Genomic DNA, 22,603 nt, shown 5'->3' on the forward strand with positions numbered 1-22,603 from the left:
ATTTTCGCGAATCATAAAAGATTAATGAAATTAAATGAAATGAAATGAAATAAAATTAATGAAATTAATTTTTCAGCACAAATTTTAAATTGAGTAACTTAATTATTGCTGATTTTTTTATAATTCATGATAATTTAATAAAAATTCGAAAATCAACTTTGGTGCAGAAAATTATTTTAATTAATTTTCTTAAATTTTGTTGATATAAAATTCTGTTCTTAATTTTTTTTATAAAATTAATAAATATGTAAATTATAAAATGACAAAAATGAAAATACACATATAAAAGTATTTTTACAAAAACAAATTATTTTGATAAAATTTTGCTCTTAATTTTTTTAATAAAATAAATTGTTAAATGAAAATTTGTGCAGAAAAATTAATAATAAGATATTAATTTGAATTAATTAAATTATTTTTAATTTAAGTTTAATTCAGTAGGTGTATCCTATTTAAAAAATATTAATTTTGGTATAACTGTTGTATTTTGTTATTAAAATTATAATGGAAAATAAAATTTTAAATTATGAGAGACTTTCGTTATCATTTATGAAATAATTAATTATAAAATATATAAGTTTTAATTAATTAATTTAATTTTATTAATAAAAATTATAATTATAACACCACAAAGCAATGTATGTGTAATTTAATTTTAATCTGTTTATAATATTTTTATTGGATTTTTTTACAACTTTTTAAACATTTTTACATCTTCTTAATTTTTTTATTAAATTAAATTTGTTTGGTTTAATTAATTTTCTAGTTTTTGATTGTGATAAGCAAATTTTATTAAAATAAAATTAGATTATTATATAAAATTTTATATAGTTATTAAATGCTTTCTTAAAAACCGTAATAAGTGAAGTAAAGTTTTAAATAAAAAAAATTAAAGTAAAAGATTTTTTTTCTAATTAATATTAATTTTAGAGTTCCTAAAACAATATTTAGCAATAAAAATTTATCAAATAGACATAACCTCGAGCGAAAATATAAATGACTTAAATTAAAAAAATATAAATTAAAACTGTGCACTTTTTGTTAGTCACATAAAAAGCTGTAAAATAAATAAAGACGTCGGCAGCGTTAAGCAATCCTTGTAAGCAAGCTTAAAAGCCAAATCAAAGCAAAAGCTGTGTAGGTAAGCTGCTAAAATAAAAACGAAAAAAGGAAATTATTTGAAAATATTTCAAGGGCAAAACTGTTAGTATTTTTAGAGAAAAGGAGTAGTAAAAATCAGCTTATACGAATGTGTGGTTGCATGTTGGACTGAAGCGATTTTTGTTTGCAAAACTTTTACTGCAGCGCTGTAAGTAATCACAAGAAACATTTTCATTTTAATTTTCAATTGCAAATATTTGGACGACAATGTAAAATTTTTGAGAAATAATCACTTAAAAATGCTAACAAATAACATGTATCACAAAATAACTTATATTTAACAAATCTGCGAACTTACAACAACAGATATATAAAAAATATATATATAGTATATAAAAGCTTTTTTAAAGGATCGGCGGGATTTTCGAAATTCATACTTACTACCAAAAAAGCCTGGAAGAGGAGATTATATGCATGTAAATACACAAAAAATAAATAATTTTAATAAATATGTTTAAATATAGTATTGCAGTTATAACTAATGAAAATAATAACCATAAATATATAAAATTTTGAACACAATAAATTAAATGAATTATTAGCAGATAAAAAAAAATATTTTTTTTATTTTAAATACTGTTATTTGCCATTACAAGCTCAACATAACAGTTTTTACAATAAACTTTGAAAGTAATAGCTGCCAAAATTAAAAGATCTTATAAAAGTTTTCGCTACAAAATTTGAAATTGAAAGCTCTTATAGCAGCTCTTCAGAAATTTTGGGCTCTATTTCATCTTAATTTCTAATTTATTTCAAAAAGTTGTCTTCAAACATTAAACTCTTCTACAAGCTTTCAAGTTTTTGAAATGGAACCGTTTTGTTTGCTTACATGTTGACTATAAATTGTATAAAGAACTAGAATAGCTTTTTCTAAAAAAGGAGTTGAAATTGTAAATTGCTTCTTGTTTCAAATCTGAGGTATACAGATTTATTTTGAATATTATCTTTTTATCGAAATATTCGTTTTTTTGAGCTTTTATTTGAAAAAGCTTTGATTTTAAAGCGTAAAAAACTCTCATATTTCAAAGCTTTTAAACAAAGTATATTTTAATATTTTGGAAATCGTATCTGTGCTGTATGCTCTGAAATAAAGATCTCAGCACAAAGCGAAAGAAGCTCGAATAAACTCCGTATAGGCGCTACCTTAAAAAAAATATTTAATTTTGTTGTTGAAAAGCTTTTTAGAAACATTTTAGTTAAATTTGAGAACTTTGCCTTCATTAATCAAGTTTTCGATATAATTCGAATGTAAAAAACCGAAAACCTGCCCTTACGAAGTTTAGCTTTGGAGAGGTTTCATACAATTTCCAAGCAGATGATATAAATTAATTTCCAAGCACTTGAAATCAAATCATCAAACCTTAAAAAAAAAGCTCGAATGATCTTGGCTTTCAAAAACTTTTAATAGAGAAAAATTGCTGTAGTTAGAAAACAATATTTCATTAATATTTTCTTCAAAGTAAGTCAAGAATATTATTTAAATCAAAGAAGTAAATTAAAAGCTTGCAAATAACATGCCAAATAAAATCATAAACACAGTTATTTTAATAAATATATGAACTAACACAATTCTCTAAATTATTTTTTATATATTCAATTTGTATAACTATATATTTACATACTATATGTACTATGTATATCGAAAATTGAACAGACAATACTTTGCACTTATGTACATACTTTTTTCCAGTCATGCATATGTGTTTTACGAGCTTTTTAAAAGCTTTTGCAGTATATGCTCGAATTCATCTGTTGTTTCTACAATTACGGTACATACAAATGCATACGTGTAGTGCGAGCAAGAGAGCACGAGCTCTGTAGTAAGAGAGACGCAAATCCAACTCCAATGGGTAAGCTTAGATGTTTTCAAATATTATTTTTCTAGTTTGGCGCTAATTTAAATTTTCATTGCTATAAATAATTAATATTAAAAATAAATAACAAAATACGATTTTCTACAAAATGCGAAAAGGTGCTAAGTAAATATGAAAAGTAAAGGAAAATTATATAAAGTATAATTGTAGACATAAATATTTATTCACGGAAGAGATTTTACTGTTAAATAATTTCCAATGGAACAATATATTGTTAACATACTTTTTCTACCAACTGTCTGCAATTAAAATGTATTTATTGAAAGTAGAATTAGGAAAAATTATATCGTATTTTAAGTTAGTTTCTTAGGAGCTACCTTATGTGGGCGTGAAATCTCGTACATGAAATAGTATAAAAAAGTGAATAAATGAAATGAAAAACAAGAAAAGCGTTAACTTCGGTTGCACCAATGCTATAATATCCTTCAAAAATACAAATACTTCCTAGCAATAACTTCATTCCGATGGTTAAATTTTTATGACAGCTATATGTATGCTATAGTGATCTGATCTGAACAATTTCTTTAGAGATGAAAATTTCTTTTCAAACTAACTACAATCCTTCAGTTTGAATGACAGCAATGTGCTATAGGTGTCCGATTTCAGCCAAATGAGCAGCTTTTTGGTGAGATATGGACGGGTGCAAAAATTTAGAACGATATCTAAGGGACTAAGGGACTATTTCGTGTACGTATAGACACACCGACAGCCGGACATGGCTTAATCGACTTAGCTCGTCATGCTGATCACTTGGATACTGGGTTTTCCAAACATCGTAGCGAAGTTAATTTACTCTGTTTAGGCGTAATTTCATGGCCATATTTTCGTACGAGCTAAAACAAGCTTTAATAAGATGGAGTTTACCATGTTAGTACTTCGTGATGGCGGGTTACGTATAAATTGATATGTCGCCCTTTGTATGTATGTATATATAGGCAACCGAAATAATTGAAAATGGCAATTTCACTCGACTGTGGTTCAAACTCAAATCAACTTTTAGACATTAGTCTTGGTTAGAAAAATTACGTAATTGAAAAACGAATTGTTTCATAGATTTTAGCTTTTGATATTACTAAAGAGCTTTAAGCTCATGCCACCTTTTAGACATTGGTTTCGGTTAGAAAAAGTGATGTTATTGAAAAAATGTTTGCTTCTTAGATCAACAATAGACTGATTGGTGTAAAAGTAAGCTTATTAAATGTAGAGAGCTCCGAAAAGTTAATGTGAAGTTCGCACTTTATAAAGAAAACCAGGGTTTAAGTCGAGATTTCAGACATCAAAAAATGTGTTTTTTATGAAATGTAGTGGTTCAAGTGAAAAAATATGACGATGAGAGTTTTTTCAAAGCCTTTTAATGCTTTTCTTTTCTATGAGTTTTTACCTCAGCTTTAAGCCCTCCAGGCTATGGCTCAAAGTGTGGTTTATCATTGAAAAGTAGTAAAAATAGTTAGTTTTAGAGTTTCAAATAATAATGTATACTGATTCTGGTTTAAAAGAAAGTTTTATTGTAGAATGTATGAAGTCTAAGTAAAGGATAGTCACGTTATAAGGATATTAAACTATAAAGCATTTCTATATTATGTTAATATATAAGCTTTTAGGATATTAAGAATATTTAATGGAGCTTTCATAAATTTATAAATATAACATTACAAAATACTAAAAAAGTATTTTATTAAAAAAAATATTAAAAATTAAATTAGTACAAAATGTTTTCAACAAGATTAGTAAAAATTTGAACACAAACCCATTATACACTATATACTAAATAACATATAATATATAAAGACAACATTGAAAAATTTACATAATTCAAAGAGTAGCGCTTACATTTCATTGGCAGGCATCTAGACATGTTCCTTTAACACTTTTCATTTTAATGTTTGTTTTTTGAATTTTCAATAAATGTGTATCATTATTATCCCAGCAGTGTAGCAGGCTTACCTTGAAAAGTGCGTTAAATACATACATACAAACATATACAGATTTCATAGTAATATTTCATTTAATTTTTTCAAATGTTAACGGTAAAAGCATGCTTGGCAATTAATTACATACATACAGTTTGAGTAATCATGACGGTAATTAAGTAATATAATATAATTAATTATATAATATGTTAAAGTAGTAGCAAACCAAAAAATATTTAAGTTTCAACCATAAAAATTTAACGTGAAATTAACAAAATTTAAAAAAGTTTGTCCAAATGTATACTTAGGCACATTTACGAGTACGATTACGATTACGAGTACGAGCAATGAGAGCGAACCCACTCACGTTTCATACATACTGGCTGTGGCTAAAGAGAGAGAAAGAGTGAGTTATATATACATAATATATACCCTTATATATAAAAAATATATATTACGTAATTAATATTTAAATTTAATCAAAGAAATAACGCCTTTGACGCATATTAACTTAAGTAAGGAATAGGTTTTGATGCGCTTTGGCAATTAAATATGCCAACCTTCGATTAATGTTTTTCGACTATAATTTTTCTTAATAAATACATTGTAATACTTGCGTTACATAGTGCCCGTTAGCGTAGCACGTGTGTGGTATTACGTGACCTTGGTGGCTATGCTGTGGAAAAAGCGAACGGATGGGCGTACGAACAAACCCGACTTCCCAATAAAGGTGTTAAACCAGAGTTCCAACCCTCTAATTATTTAGGCACAGAAATATACGTTTACACGAAATGCAGTGAGAACGAAAGGAGCGGATTGGGGTCTAACTATGTTATGTTATGCACACATATATCTTGCCCCGAACCATTATATGTACCGAAAGAGGAAAGGAGTGGGGTATATACACATATGCACGTATGGTATGTATTTCCAAATAGCTCCGCAAAATACTACCGTTTGCTTTGACCATGAACGCTTTTTGTGCTGTTGCAGCAGCGGTAATGCTGAAGGCGAGCTTGAAAGCTTTTGTTTGTCGGAATTACGCTAAGTGCATGGCACTTCGGACTATGTTTAAGCTTGAATGAATGCCACTTTTTTATTTAGCTATAGAAGTTTAAAACTGGAGCTGAAAGCTGCTTTTATGTTTTGGTTAGAGTTTTCGAATAGGCGCATATCTTTTTTTATAACAGTTATTAATTTTTTGTTTAATTTCTAAGCTAAAATAGCGAGATCAGAAAGCCCTTTGTGGTGTGCGGCAGCTTAAAAAATATTACTGAGCGCTTAAGCTTTGAGAATAATTTCTTTTGTGGCACAGTCGCATATTTTTGCGACAGCTATGAGATTTAACCTCAATCTTTCAAAATTTGTAAAGATTTTGGTGAGCTTTTATTATTTGTTTTTTTTTGTAAAGCTTATTTTTATAAAATTTAATTTTGCTATAGAAATTCTTTTATTACCACTACTACATTATAACAATAAAAAAACTTTAACTTCGTTTTGTAAAAGCTCATTTTGAAAGCTTTAGAAAATATTATTGATAAGTATTGCAAATATTTTAAGACAAATATTGGACAAAGAGGGAAATCGAATTTAAAGTGAGTTTTAAAAGATATTTCCATATAAATTTTCATTTATGGTATGGTATGTAAAACCTTTTCTAGTTTGGTTTTTCAAAACCCGCCAAGTATAAAGGCAGTTCAAAATTTGAACGTAATTTTCATTATTATATTATTTTCATTTTAAGCTGATATTTCAGATATCTTTCTTTGGTTTTTTTATCGTTATATATTGTGCGAAGCTTTTTCAATTATCTAAGCAAAATTACTTGCATTTTAAGCTTTTAAGCAGTAAACACTGCTTTTGTGCCGCGGAAACTCACACCTTCACTTTGAATATATTTACGTTTTTCATATTGCGATCATTTCTGCATAAATTTGAAAAAAAAGACTTCTGTCGCACACCAAAAGCTTAATGGAGCTCACAAAAAGCAGCTTTAAAATTTTAAATTTAATTGAATAAGGACGAGCTTAATGCCACACGTATTTCGATTTCTTCAGAAGCAAAAAGCTTGTAATTTTTTTTGTTCGAGCTTACAGTGTTTTGCTTAAAGCTCACTTATATTGCAATAACGGTATTGCGTTTCGTAACACACATTATTATGTTTTTATACAAAATGATTTTCTAGCTATGAAAGAGTTGAAATAAAGTACACAAAATTTTTCTACTAACAATGAAAAGCTAGAAAGAATTAATAAAAGCTCATAAGTTATTTTTTGCGAGATCAAGTGTCAGTTGTGTGTTGCATACTATATGCATATAATTTATGCGCTTGCAAATGTGGTTGTTGTGTAAATTATTTACTTGGTTCTGTATAATCATAAGGTGTATAGCATACATTTTCAGTAGCCGACATGCACTGTAGAAAAAAAATCAACAGTTACTTAATTAATTATATATATATATACATATTTATATTGTATTTAATATATTTTCAATGCAGCATTGCTTCAATTGAACAAAAGCTTTTAAGTTCGTTCATATTCCAGCACAAAAATTGTTTTACAAAATATTTTTTCTTGGTTTTTCAACACTAATTCAATATTTCTACAAGTTACAGATGCAGTAATATTTTGCAGAGGAGTTGGTTTGTTCTCACATCTCATGTGGCACATACATATGTATATATAGAAATGGGAGTATATACATATATTTTTCATATGGCAACGCTGGTGATTTCGAGCGAAAATGAAAAAAAGGAAAAAAGCAAAATAAAAAAGAGCTTTTAAAATATAAAAGCATGAAGGTTAAAGCTTAAAAGCAAAATTTAATTAATATATTTTTCTTAAGCATAAGAAGAGTAGAAGCATAAAACAGCAATTATAAAATATAGCGTTAAAATAAAAATTAATATGGAATTAAATGAAAAAAGCTTTAAAGAGAGGAAAGTAAAAAGCTTTGCATGAAATGGTTATATTTTAAGAACATGAAGAGATCAAAACGAATTCTAATACATACATAACTTGGTCATGAATATCGAGTGCCTATGCTTTTTTTGAAGCTTTTTTTTTAATTAAATACTGTACATATAAATTTATTTTTATTTTTTGCAACATTGTAACTTATTCGAGGGCTTTACAAATGTCATAGCACAATTGTTGATCGAACCAACAAGAGAAATAAAAGCGTGTTTCTAGCCAGCAAAGAGAATGCAAAATTGTACCATACAACAGACACCGGCGCAAAGGGAGACGAACACAAAACACCATTATCCCAAAAAGTAGATACTCGCAGTAAGAAATATGTGAACGCAAATGGACAATAACATAAACTAATGTCTTATGTAAATGTGTTTATGTAGCGAGACGGCGGCATACAGCGAATGTCACAAGGATAGGAGACGTCAACGAGCTTTCGGGAATTATAATGAAAATGAACGGAATTGTGAGATGCGAAATGAATATGAAAATGCGATGAACTTAAATGAGCGCAACTGAAAAAAGATGGGGAACATTAAAAAAAATATATAATAGGTGAAAAAATAGTTTGGAAAAGCATAATTACAACAAAAAGATAAAAAAATATAAACGTTATAATTAAAATATTTAAAAAATATATATAAATAATTAGAAAATAATTATAATGAAAATATTATAAAAGAATATAAATAATAAAAAATAATTATTATAAAAATATTAAAGAAAAATAATAATAAAAATTTCAAAAAGAAATTAAAAATAAAAAAATAAAAATTTAAGAATAAAATCTAACAAATCTTAATATCTTAATTGTGAATAAATATAAAAAAATAGTAAAACTGTTTAAACTTTATTTTCATTAAAATATATGTCATATTTTATTTTGTTTTTACAAATGCTGCCAGCAACAAACAAAGTTCAGAAAGTTAAGCGTTTTAATGCTTAACATGTGGCTAGCATACTATACATCCCTAAACTCTTTACATTCCAAAAAATGCCCAAAATGCTAAAATTTCAAAGTTTAATCCACCAAAAAAGCCGTTGCTGAACCCTACAGTATAAAAATCTACATTTTAACATATATGCCGTTAGCAGCATATTGTTTCGCGCACAATTATCAAGCAACATAGTTTTATGCTACTTAAAAAAATGTTTCTAAACATAATTTAAACGCAAACAACTCAGCAGAAATTTTGAATATTGACAAAATATTGCTAGCAACATTTTCTTAGCAACAAAGTTCGCTCAACATTTCCCTAAATATTGAACTAAGTTGCAAAAGACCTTAGCTGATATTTTAATTATGACATAAATATTTCTAGCAACATTTCACCAAATACTGAAAAAGTTAGTAAGCAATTGCAAATACAGGGTGGACCAAAAGAAACCAAGGGGTGTAAAAGTGTAATAACTTTTTCGTTTATTAATTTGTTTTTATTGAAATTAAATGGAGAGCGGTATCGGTTTATGATAGAAAATTTTTTACGTCCTGCTCTTGAAAACAGACCTGGTATGTGGTTTCAGCAGGACGGAGCTACTGCCCATACTGCCCGAGACACAATGGCACTTTTAAGTCAAATTTTTGGAGGGCGAATAATTTCCAGAAATTCGGAAATTATTTGGCCAGCGCGATCGCCAGATTTGACAGCACCCGACTATTTTCTTTGGGGTTATTTGAAAGAGCGAGTGTATGTGAACAAGCCAGAGACAATCCTTGAACTCAAGGCAAACATTGGTGTAGAAATTCGAACGCTACAGCCACAAGTTTTGAAAGATGTTATGGAAAATGCTCTAAAAAGAGACATCATTTTTCATACTTAGTGTAAAAAAATTTCCCTTTTGTATACATATTATATAATCTGAAAGAAAAAATAAAAAAAAAAATTAATAAACGAAAAAGTTATTAAACTTTTACACCCTTTGGTTTCTTTTGGCCCACCCTATATATTACCACAAAAATATTGATAATAAATATTAAAAATATGCTAGCAACAATGTTTCGCAACATTTCACTAAATATTGAAAAAAGTAAAACATTGCAAAAACGGCATTACAAAAATGTTGATAAAAAATATTTAAAAATTCAACATTTTACTAAATACTGAAAAAGTAAGTAAACAATTGCAAATATATTATCACAAAAATTTTGATAATTAATATTTAAATATATTGCTAATGTAACATTTCTAACAGCAAAGTTCGCCAAAATTTTGAAAAATTTTGATACGAACCAAAGTTTTGGATGTAATAGAAATGCTAGTAGAAAATTTAACTATTTATTTTGTAGGAAAATAATTATTCAAAAAATTAAAAAAAAAACATAATTTTATAGACAATGTTAAATAAGTAAATAATTAAAGAAATTTTAATAATGTTTAAAATACTATAATGTAAAATTAAGCAATTGGAAACAAAGATGAAATAAAAGAAAACTTTTCGAAAATAATAAATTAAATTTTTTAAAGAAAAATTACAATAAAATAAAGTTTACAAAATAATATAAAAAAATACATAATTTAAGAAAATATTTAAAAATTAATAAACATTGAAATTTTTAAAGACACATTACAACAACTTAATTTTACAAAATAATATAAATATATATATATATATATATATATATATATATATATGTATATGTATAATAGCAGAAATGTATAATATTTGTTTTCGAAAAAGCTTAAAAAGTATGTGCAAAACAGAGGTGATATTGCAAATAACGGCAGATTTAAGTCGACATAAATGAATGTTTTCAATTAGATTTAACAGCTCAATGCGAATATATAGAATTTATAAAAGCAAATGAGCGAATAAGGAGGGCGCAAATGTGCAGAAACGAGCAAATTTAAGGTTTGGAGGAAATTGTCTATGCAATATGGGGTATACGACTTGTTTTTGTTTGCTATACGCTAAACTAATTGAGTACGAGAGTATGGTTTAAGTAAAAAAGCATTTTTGTTGTTTACCATTTTTAATATAATAAGTTCATTTTCTTTCATCAAATTTGACGTTTTCAAATTGTATAATAGTTGTTGTTGTTGTTTTGTTTACTATGTTATTACTTTACTTTGCATTTTAAACATCGTATTAATAATGATAATAATAATAGTAATCAATATATATGTATATATATGTGTATATATATTATTTGTTAGTCAAATTGTTTAATATTTTGTTGTTGTACGTATCTATGTCTGTTGTTGTAATTATTTAGAATAATAATTCTTTGCGTATATGGTATAGCAAACATTTGTGTGTTGTAAATGCTAGTTGAAATCGAATTGCAATTATTAAATAGTATTGTATTATCAATAAGAGTTGATAATATTTAATTGTACATACATACATATACATTCATAAATATGCATAATAAATAGAGATTATGTAAGTAAGTATAAGTAATCATCAAATGTACACAATCCACAAAGTTTGCGAAAACTGGCAATAATATATGTTCTTTTTGTATTTAATTTACTTGTTTTTACTTTTGTAATTTATGTAGTTTCAACGCGTATTTAACATTCTGTATGCTTGTGCGTGTGTGTCTAACTGTGTATACGTGTCTTTGTGTATGTATGTGTATGTGTACGTTTGCATTTGCTGGCAAGTTACGGACAATTACGAAGCATACGCAATTAATTAGCAGCGATAAGTACTTACAAATAGGCTTTTTCATTTTCAAATAAAATTCGCTCTAACGCAAATTATTTAGACGTACAAATAAACTGAAGTTGTTGTAGTTGTTGTTAAATTGTTTTCAATTATATTTATGCATTTATGGTATGTAGGTAGGTGTGTACGTATGTTTGTGTTCATGCGCTTGCATTTGCTAGTATTGTAGTTACGTATATGTTTCCGCTAAATATTTGCTTGCTGTCGTTGCCATATCGAATTTTTTTCAACAATTTTTTTTTAAATTTTCGCCTTTAACTAATTTTGCTGCTTTTCCTATCTCACAAAAAGTTGTTGTTATTTTTTATTATTTTGTAGTGGCTTTTTAATTTGCCATTATTGACCGTTAACATTTCAAAACATATTTTTTTTACATTTCGTCATTCTAGTCTCCCTAACTCTATATTAACGTCACTACTTGCTTTCCTAATATTTCTGCAAATATTTTATAAGTTTAAAATGCATTCTTTCTTATAAACTTATTCTTCAACACTTTCATTGTTAACTTTCGAGATTTTATAAAAACTTATTTTTCAAAACCGTGTCAAAACAGTGGTAGCATAAATTTACTGTGAACTTTCAAACGTCAAACATTTTTAGTTGTGAGCTTTCATTATTTTCCAATTTCGAACTTTATAGCTTTCACATACCTATACCCTAGCGCTTACTTATTATATTTGTATTCTCTTCTTAATTCATTTTTTACGTTCAAGCTTCCATTTATCAAGTTTTCTTAAGCTTCTCTTTTGTTTTAAGCTTTAATAGTTAACTTTATTACATTTGTATTCTCTTCTTCAATCATTTTTACGTTCGAGCTTCTATTTATCAAGTTTTCTTAAGTTTCTCTTTCGTTTTAAACTTTCATAGTTAACTTTCTGGTGCTTAAAAAATTACTTGCCTGCAAGAACCCTAAAATATCGCGGAAAAACTTTACTATCCTAAAGTAGCTGTGAGAATACTTTTAACGGTGACCTTTCATTATTTATAGATATCGAAATTTCGAACTGTCATATAAATATCTAAAGCTTCTAATATGTCGGCTTTCTGCATGAATTTTTTATATACGAGCTTGCATTTCTCCAGCTTCTCAATTTTCTTCTTCTTTTATCCACTCGTTTACTTGCTTTAAATTTAACTTGATACAGCACTTTTTCTAAAGCATATTTGTAAATAAAAAAATTTCCTCAAAAGCTTTTAAGACATTTCATTCAAACGGTTTCATGTAATATATGGACGGTTGACAATTTGTTTTTACGCTACCATAAAGTAATTGAATGACGGCCTGTGCTCTTTCAGATTATAAAAAAATATTGCGAAATTTATACGGAGCTTTTTGCATTTATACAAAGTTATTCGGGTTAATATGTATTAACAAAATTTAGTAAAGGTATGCAGCTTTGATAAATGATCATTAAAAAAGTTTAATTTTTAATCACCGTACTATATGGCAAGCTTTTCGGGCTTTCAAGCAAAGACTTCGGACTAAAATGCTGCGTTTGACTTTTAGAGAACTCTTTAACTAAAACAGTTAAGAAGGTGAAGCTTTTGAGCTTTTGCCTGTAATTTAAACTGTCGAGAACTACTATTTTGTTTGCTCCATTTGCTGGCAACTTTTAAACCTCTTCTTTTAAAGCTTTGTTCTTACATATTCTACAATGCTACAGATCACAAAACTCTTCTTAAGACTTACATAGTTATTTTTATGACAGGTGTGTTGTTTAGTTTGTTTTCATTATATGTACGTGCAGTGTGTCTGTGCTTTATGTGTGCATTATAATACCAAAAGCTCAAAAGCTACTATATTAAAAGCGGTTGTATAAGAAAACTAGTCTATAATGACTATTTCAAAAAGCTCTTATGAAATAAAAAAATTCTGCAAATCAAAATTATAAGCACTGTTTTCGGTTATCTAAAAATAACATAAAAATGTTCAACTATGTCAATCTGTAGTAAAAGCTCGAAATATTTAGCTTGCATTGTTTCTTCTTAGCCTGTTTAAACTTTTCTTCCTTGTAAGCTTTTCCTCAGTAATTCTATATTTCCTTTCCTTTCGCAAATTCATTTTAAACACTCTACAAAAAGTTTCAATATTTTTTTGCCAATTCGTGCATTGCTACCGTATGTAATATTATGTTTTTCAATTATATATGTATATAAATATAATTTTTTTCTAAATTTTTTTTTCTGAACTTGTTTTCATTAGAACTGTTATTTAAAAGTTCACTACTTTCGTTAAATGTTTAAAAATATTATAAACGTCGTAAATTTTGGTAAATATGTATTAGTGTATAGTTCTCATAGTATACCGTTTTAACGGTCATTTTATATTATCAATATTTTTGCGCAAAAAACGTCAAACTTTCAAAACTTCAAAATTCTAACGTTACGCTACATTTTTTAACTTTAAAATCTTTTTTTTGGTATATAATTCTGTTTTTTTGTAGTTTTTATAATTTCATTGCAATATACTTTGTTTTCAAAATGTAAAACTTCAATTAAATTCCCTAATAATTTTTTGTAAATATTTTGTATAGTTTTTCCGTATGCTGAACTCTCCGTTTTAAATGATAAAAACATTTGATTTAAAAAAAGAGAAAAAAAAATAAATGCTTTAATTGATTTAAAAAAAAAAACTTGAAAAGCTGCCAGTAATTATAGATATTGGAAATGATTTTAAAAAGCTTTTTCAAAACCCCGAATTTTTCATACAAATAAATTGAAATTGAAAAAAAAAATGTTGTTGCTCTCGCACAGTTAGACTTCTTCTAGACTGTTAAATATTATATTAATAGTAAATAATCAAGTAAACGCTTGCTCAGGGCAAAATTACACTTCTTAAAGGCAATTTATATTTAAAAGCTTTCATTAAACTCAGTAATGGCTTAGATATCTAAAAAGCAATAGGAAATGGTTTAAAGATTAACGTATTTTTATTGCTTGTGGTTTTCGATCGCAAGCTTTTTTGAAATTACAATAGCTGTAGCTGTAGCATGAGTATATATATTCATAATGTTGAGTGTGGAAGAATTGTGTATTTGTACAAATCAAATTTTTTTTGTTAAACGGAAAATTTCGAGCCATTTCTTGGAAGACTGTTTCCAGCTTGGATCATTTACATATATGTATCTAAATAGGTAAAAGCATATACACATAATAATAAGATAGAATCTGAGAATATATTATGTGGCAATGAAATGACAAGAAAGCGTAAAAGCTCAAAAGCGTTAATTTGGATCGAACGATAAATCTTTAAATAATTAAAAATTATTAAAAAGAAGTAGAAAAAGGCAAAAATCATGTTTCAATGCACGAATGGTTAACATTTTGTAAGACTATTAGCACTAATAATTATAATTAGCTACAAAGAAGATCAATGAGCTTCACGTAGTGAAGTTTCCGAGCAAAAATTTAAGTGGACTTTCAATGAAATGATTTCGAGCATAGGCAAAAGCTTTTGAAGTTAAAAAAATATTATAATTTATATATGCGATTTTTAATCACTTTTAGTGTTTTTCTCGACCGTTGTTCATAGCAGAATTTGTCTAAGAGAGTGAGAGACATAATATAAGACTTCTTGTGAGAAGTGAGAGAAGATCCCAGAGTAAGTTTGATCTTGCAAAATAGATAGTATATCTTCCAAATAACTATAAAAATGAACTAAATAAAACTGAGATACTAAAACTAAAATTTTTGTTTACCTCAATATATCTAATAAATAGATTGCTGCTGGCAAGTTTAAATGACAAGAGAGAATATCAAATAAGAGATCTAAATATTCATATATTTTCAATGCATAAAAAATGAGTATGAAAAATGAAGGCACTAAAATGACAGCATACATTACTTACACATAGTTAAATAGAAGCCAGCACGTAAGTGAGCGTGCCAATGAGATGCTAATGGAGAAATTAATGCATATAGAGAGAAGCATAACTAAAGAAGCAAATGAAGACACAAAAGCTTTTAGAAGCGTGTGCAATTTATAAGGCTTTAGAGCAGACAGTATAACGTAAAAGAGAGAAAGTGACTTAGAGTAAAGAGAGCGTCGCAAATAGGACAAGCAAACGATAGATTTTCTTGCGAGTTTTCACCCAAAACCACAGCAAATTAAAAGTAGAATTTTAGAATAAAATATTCAACCAATTAAATGGAGAGCTTTTTCAAGCTTTTACAATATTAAGCAACCAAACAAAAAATACCAATTGTTTTTTTAAGCTAAATATATATATTTTTTTAATATACATAAATTGATTTTCCAAATAATTTTCACAAATTAAACAAACAATTAATTAAAAACATAAAATTACAATAGCAATGAATATATGTATGTACTTATTAATAATAACAGTAGTCAGTGGTAGTTAAAATATTTTAAGTGTATAATGTTCTTATTTTTTCTTTTGTTTTTTCTTTTTACATATACTAACAAATGATATAATTTATATTCTTATTCCCAAATAGACGAGAAAAAGGCAAACTAACAGTGATACAAAGTTTTTAGTTATTAGATTAAAAAAAATAGCATACATATACATACATATGTATATAAATATAATAATTATAACCAAATAATATGACATACAGGAAAACAGTTAAAAAATAATGAAGGTTTCTCTTTAGCGTGTGCTAATAAATACAACAAATTTCTAGAGCATAGATTTATATTTATAGGTAGATAGCAATATATTTTTTATTATATTGTTTTTGTAACAATTGGATACTAGTACGCCAGCCAGATAGTAAAGCACACGAGCTTTTACGATAATACATCGCCGCTCAGCTTCATATGTAGAATTTGTTTTTGGTTATTTTACAAATTTGCATAACAGTTTTATGTTTTTGTTTTTAAAATTATGTAGCGGTATATATTTATTTTGAAACTTCAAGCATTATGTTTTGTGTGCTATGTTTTCGTACCAACGCACATTGATAGTTGTCATATATTTGTGAAAAACAAAATTTATAATATCTGCAAATTTTTTCCAGTGTACAGTCAAAACATAGCAACGTAGTATGAGTGAGTGGTAGAGAAAGCGCACAATTATAGCTACAGTCAGTAGTTTTTGATATTTCGTTGTGTGTAGTAAGCGTTTTGAGCACAAGAGCGTTAGCTTTGTGTATGTATACAGTATGGTGTGACAAAATGTTGATGAGAGCGGTTGTTTGAGTGTGAGAGAGTCAGTGTGTTAGCGAATTTGTGAGCGTAACGCTGTTGTGAGTGGGAGCGTGTGGATGAGTGTGTTTCCGTGTTAGAGAGCTTTTGAGCATAGTGCCGCGTTTTGAGTGTGAGAGAGTCGGTGTCATAGCAACCAGGCGCAGTGTAGATATTGGCTAGTTGGCTGCTTAGAGTGAGTAGTTAAGTAAGCACGCTAAGCTAGACTATAAATACATTTATAAATACAATTCTATAGATTTTAAAGTACTGAAATTGAATCTGGGTAGAGTAAAATTGTATATGAAGACATTAACAATATTTTAAAAATATTTTAAAATTATATTAAAAGTGCGCAGTAGGAAAAATAATTGTATGATATTGGCAATATATGCAGCCCTTGCTTGCTGCTTTTTATTACAATAAAATAAGTAAATTTTATTGCAAAGAAAATTAGGTTTCCATTAAATTAAATAGACTACGTAAGAATATAACACAAGTTTACTGGACTTCATGTTTTCAATAATGCAAAAATTATGCTCACAAAAATTATTAAGGTAGTAACGGTTACAGAATACATAAACATATATTTAATTAAAAAAACAATAATAAATTAATTAAAAAATTAAGCATAATAATCACAAGAGATCTAAGTATTTAAAACTTATTTAAAATTAGCAAATTAACAAAAAATTACAACTAAAAAATATATTTTTAATACAAAAACGCGTTTTTAGCAAAGACCTAAACAAATAACTGTAATAAATATGCACAAAAACAAAAAAATACTAACAACTAGCACATAGAGTTCTTTTGAGCGCGTAAACTAAGAGAACAAATGTAAATGCTTAAATACTCTTTAATAATTGCTTGCCAAACGACTAATACTAATTGAAAAACAATTATTTGTAGATTTAAAACACCTAGACTATAACTAAACGCTAAAACAACTACATAAATCTATATTGAATGCTTTAAAAATAACACAAAAAACAAGAAACTACGCTAGTAAAAATAGTTAGTAAGTCATACGTATAAATTTTTTGCAGTGTATCGCAAATGAGCGCAGAGCGCATGGCGTATTGAGAGCGCTGCCCTCACACAACGCACACTCGGTGAATTTGTTGTTGTACATGTATTGCATAGAACATATACTTAAGTTAATTGAAGGAACAATTGAAGGTTGAAAAATAAATAAATTATTTATAGGAAAGTGTGTCTTAAAAAACTAAAAGTGAGTAGAGAAATATGCTCAAATGTTTACGATATTTGTGCAAATACTCCTAGCGCTGCTAGGCGCGGCAGTGTTCGAACTGAAACGTGTATATGTATGTGTACAAATACTTTCGATAACAATCGAGAGTTATATATCGAATGAGCATGTCAACTAGATAGAGAGGGAAAGAGTAATAGTTGTGTATGTGCGTGAGTGTATATATGAGATAATACACAGCACAAACTGGGACGTAAACTACTTACAGCTAATATACACATTATAAACTAAGAAAATTATTAACAGTGTCACTGCAAAAAAATAAAAATCTAGCGTCTTTCAAAGCGACACGTCAACTGCGTAAATGAAGTTTGATAGGCACAACAAGACGCGAGAGAGAGCGCGTAAGCTTTAAATACGCTTTCTCAGATTTATTCACAGCAATTCTTCGAAACTAATGCTAGGTTGTTAAGAGTATGCAGTACTATATAAGTAGTAAAAAAAGCTTTCACTACTTGCGCAAAGCTTTCATTAAGTTTGTGCAGCTTTCACTACTTGCGTAGAGCTTTCACTAAGTTTGCGCAGCTCTGACTACTTCTAGTGCATATTGTTTTGCTGCGTTGCTATTTTTGCTAACTACTACAGCGCCACCTACTGTTAAAAAATTATGCCTTGATTTATATAGTAAACACTTTTGTAAAGAGCTTTCATTTTAAAACCACTGGGATGTAATTAGTTTTTGCTTCCATTCATCATTGCGGGAGCAGGGTGAACATAATTCGAAGCATTTTATGGCTACATAGGAACGTCGGTAAAATTAAAACGTAGCATATTTATAAAAATCTGTGAAAGCTTCTTGATAGTAAATTTCCGTTTTATCAATAGTTTCGGCTTTTGGCATAACATTGTCATTGTCAAATGATTTTTTTAGCTTGTTGCTGAAATACGTTAATTGATTTAGCTTTCATTTGCGTACTCGTATTGAAAATGCTTTCTTGTAACTTTTACAATTAGCTTAAGTGTTGCAAATAATTTTCTCTAAACAAGCTTCTTAAATTTCGCGCTATCGCAGTAGTTCGTTAGTTGTACGAATTATTGTGAAAGCTTACACATTAGCAAAGCTTTTTTAGCTTTTATGTAATTGTGCGAAAACATGACAAATACCAACAGAGCATTAATTTTATCTAAATACTTTTGTTTCGTTGTTTTTTTATATTTTTGTTAGGTATCGAAAATATTGGAAAAAAAGAAATTTTTGAAAAGCTCACACTCCGCCTTAATCAAATATTCTTAAAATATTTTATAGAAAATCGAAAATTAATGGCTACAAGAATATAATTAGTTAGAATATTAGAATGGCATGAATTAAGCTGGGATTATACAGTTAAGCATAACTTGCTGAATTATAAGCTCTCGAGCTTTGACAAATTGCGCTTTAAGTTCTGCTCAACTGCTAACAGCTACTTGTATTAACCTTGTTGCTTAAAGCAGGATTAATTTTTAATTCATAAACATGGTAAATCTCATGTTGTATGGCAACTTAAAGCTTTTTAAATAATTCTACAGCGAGCCGCTGTATACAACAAAATATGTGAAATTGGAGTGCCCCTAACTTTTAAGTCACTAAATTAAACTGCTATTGTTCTTCAGTAGTTTATTTTAAGTTTATATGCAAACTCCCATGTATGCGTGAAAGCTCAATGTGGAGTTTAATATTGATGTGAAGGATTTGTGGGCATTGTTAGAGTATTCCTTTACTTCGTTGTGATGCATTTTATTTATTTTTTTTATAACTCTATTTCTAACATGTATCTAAGCTTTTTAATGCTTATGAGGGTTTTCACTTTAGGTTATACCCAAACAGTAGGCACGATTATATTAAAATTGTCTGTTTGTAAGTCCAAATGAGAATGTACATACTTTTGTTTCGTATTTTCAAAGTATGTTTAAGTAGCTTTTTAAGTACAAGTGCATTGGTAAAGCGCCGCCATAAAAGCTTTGAATAAACTCTCATGTTTAGGTAAAAAGGATGAAACGCAGCGCCTTGCCCTTGCATGCTAGACTTAGCTAACAAATTAGTTTGTCATATTCGTTTGGTATTGTAAGTCTATGGGATTTTATGTGCGCGTATGGTTAAATGCCTCCAAAAAGCCAACTGCTTACGAGGTCTTCATTTTCTTGTATGGATTAAGCACCATGGCACTGCCCGCCGCACTGGCCGGCGCAGCGGTCATGCCAGAGAGCGCGGTTGGCATGCCAGCTGCCGTTGGCATAGCAGTCGGTATGCCACCGATCGCTGCATACGGATATGCGGCCGTCGCCGGTGCAGCCATCATGCCAGCTGGGTAGAAGAAGCCCTGTTGTTGCATGGCAGCCGCTGCGGCTGCGGCCGCGTATGGCGAATTGCTGGCGGTAGGTGCGGCAGCCAGCTGCACTGCTTGCGGACGCAGCGCGGTATGTGTTGTAGCTGCGCTGATATAACTGCCGGCGGCGGAAGAGGGCCGCGTTAGCAGACCGCTCGCTGCCACGCCAGCAGCGCCTGGTGTGGGCGTATGTACCGGCGTGCCAACGGGCGTTGACATGCCTGAGCTGGACAATGAGCTCGCCGCTAGCGCTGAACGAGTAGCGGCAGCTGCAGCGGCGGCGTGCTGCGCTTGTGCGATATGGTGTGCCTGTAAGAGTGAGAGCTGCTGCTGGTGGGCAACTATAGCATTAGCGCTGCCAGGCATGGCGGTCATGTAAGCCTTACCTAGCTGTAAACCGGCCATGCCACCAGCGGCAACTGCAGTAAGCGGTTTGCCGCTCAGTTGATTAGCATTGACCGCGGCAGCCATTTTCATAGCGTTGGCATGGTACTTTTGGGCGGCCTCTTTGGCTAGAGCGCTGGCATCGGCATAATAGCCGGTGGGTGTGGCACTGCCATAAGCGCTGTAGGCGTATGTGGGTGTCAGTGTAGCTGCGCCAGCTGCCGACGAAGCGGGAACGCCGTAGGCAGTGGCATACGAAGGCACAGTCATGCCTGCTGCCGCCGACATGTGAGCCATAGTGGTTGTGGGTGTGGCATAACCGGCATGCGAAGCAGCCAGCAAGTTGGCATAAGAAGTGGTAGCGCTAGTGGGCACGCCAGCGTACTGATTATAGAGACGAAACATTTGTTGTTGTTGTTGCTGCTGCTGCTGATGTGCCTGCTGGTAGGCAACTGCAGAGGCAGCGGAAACCGCCGTTGGGGCAGCTGAATGCGGAGTCGGCAATATGCCGGCGACTGAGGTGGCATGTCCATTCAGGCCGTTGTAGACGCTGTATGACTGTGTGTCACTGTGTGCGCCGTTGGACAAACTGGTGGACGGGTAAGTGGAGGAGGCGACCGCGGACGCATGAGATTGTGCGGCTTGGGCCGCCTGTGCTTGGTAGGCGTAGGCGGCATACGCGGATTGAGCTGCCTCATTGGCGGCGGCGCTTGATGTCTTATGTGTGGCATATTTGACAGGTGAATTGGCGACGCTGTAAGGGTTAGCCGAAGCGTTGTAGCTGTATTTGCTGTTGCTAAAGTAGGGTTTGTTGCTGTTGTTGTTATTGCTATCTTCAATAGGGTCTTTATCGTTTCTACTAGCGCTAGCATTGGCTGTGTGTGCTGTTAGTGCCGATGATTTTGCTGTTGTTGTGGTGTCGTAAGTGTGTGCGCTAGCAGAGGCAGCGAAGAGCGAATTGCTACTCGCTGAAGTGGTTGTTGGGACAGCGCCAACAATTGCTGATGTAACGGCTGTTGGCGCGACAGCATCGTTGCCATCAGCAATGTCATCATCATCTTCACCTGCTGCTGCTGCTGTCGCACTAGCTGTTGTTGTTGGTGTTGTTGTGGGAGCTAACTTATTACTACCGTTACTCAAAATATTATTATTCACATATAATACATTATTGTTATTATTATTGTTGTTGTTGCTACTAGTCAAATTACTATCGCCATTGTTGTATGGCATATACGCTGACGAAATTGTTGTTGCGCCGCCTGGCGACGACGTTGATGTTGGCGGGAGCATTGACGACGCCTCATTGCCGTCTTGATCGCCGTTGTGATTACCGTTACTAGCCTGCGTGTATGTGCTACTACTACTTGACTCATAGAAACTACTAACATCTGTGGTTGTTGTTGTTGTTTCTGATGGTGATGATGTCGGTGTTGTTATTTGCAATGAATCTGTGTTTGGGGTCGAATGTATGCTAGCGGAGGGGGAATTGGATTTGGGTGGGGTTGTTAGAGCGCTAATGTTGTTGTTGCTATTGTCTTTGTTTTTATTGATATTGTTGTTGTTGTTATTATTAATATTATACAGGGTGCTATTGTTACTATAATGTTGGTGTAAATGATAATTGGAAGTGACAGTTGTTGTTGTTGGTGGTGTGGTTGTGGTTGGTGGTGGTGGCGGTAACAGATGCAACTGTTGTTGCATTTGCTGATTGTGTAGCTGTTGTTGTTGGTGGTGATGCTGTTCAATCTGTTGTTGTTGTTGTTGTGTTGTGATACTAGCACCTAAAAATGTGGCGGCACCAATTGTAGCCGCCGCTGTTGTTTTTGTTGCGGCTGCTGTGGCGGCGTCTGCTTGTGCTGCTGCTGTTGCAGTAGTAGCATTATACGGATTCATATTGTA

At 30.6% G+C, this 22,603-nt stretch overlaps 1 protein-coding gene across 1 annotated transcript in view; it reads right to left on the reverse strand.

The window, feature by feature from the left end:
* Positions 1-11,516: 11,516 nt before the first annotated feature.
* The window catches only part of LOC126756229 (mucin-19), a 535,736-nt gene continuing 524,649 nt past the window's right edge, over positions 11,517-22,603 (reverse strand). Inside the window, 1 exon segment of the mRNA XM_050469149.1 lies at positions 11,517-22,602. Coding sequence (XP_050325106.1) covers positions 20,117-22,602 — 2,486 coding nt within the window. The 3' untranslated portion in view covers positions 11,517-20,116.

The sequence above is a fragment of the Bactrocera neohumeralis genome, chromosome 4 (assembly GCF_024586455.1).
Source record: "Bactrocera neohumeralis isolate Rockhampton chromosome 4, APGP_CSIRO_Bneo_wtdbg2-racon-allhic-juicebox.fasta_v2, whole genome shotgun sequence".
Taxonomy (NCBI): Eukaryota; Metazoa; Arthropoda; class Insecta; order Diptera; family Tephritidae; genus Bactrocera; species Bactrocera neohumeralis.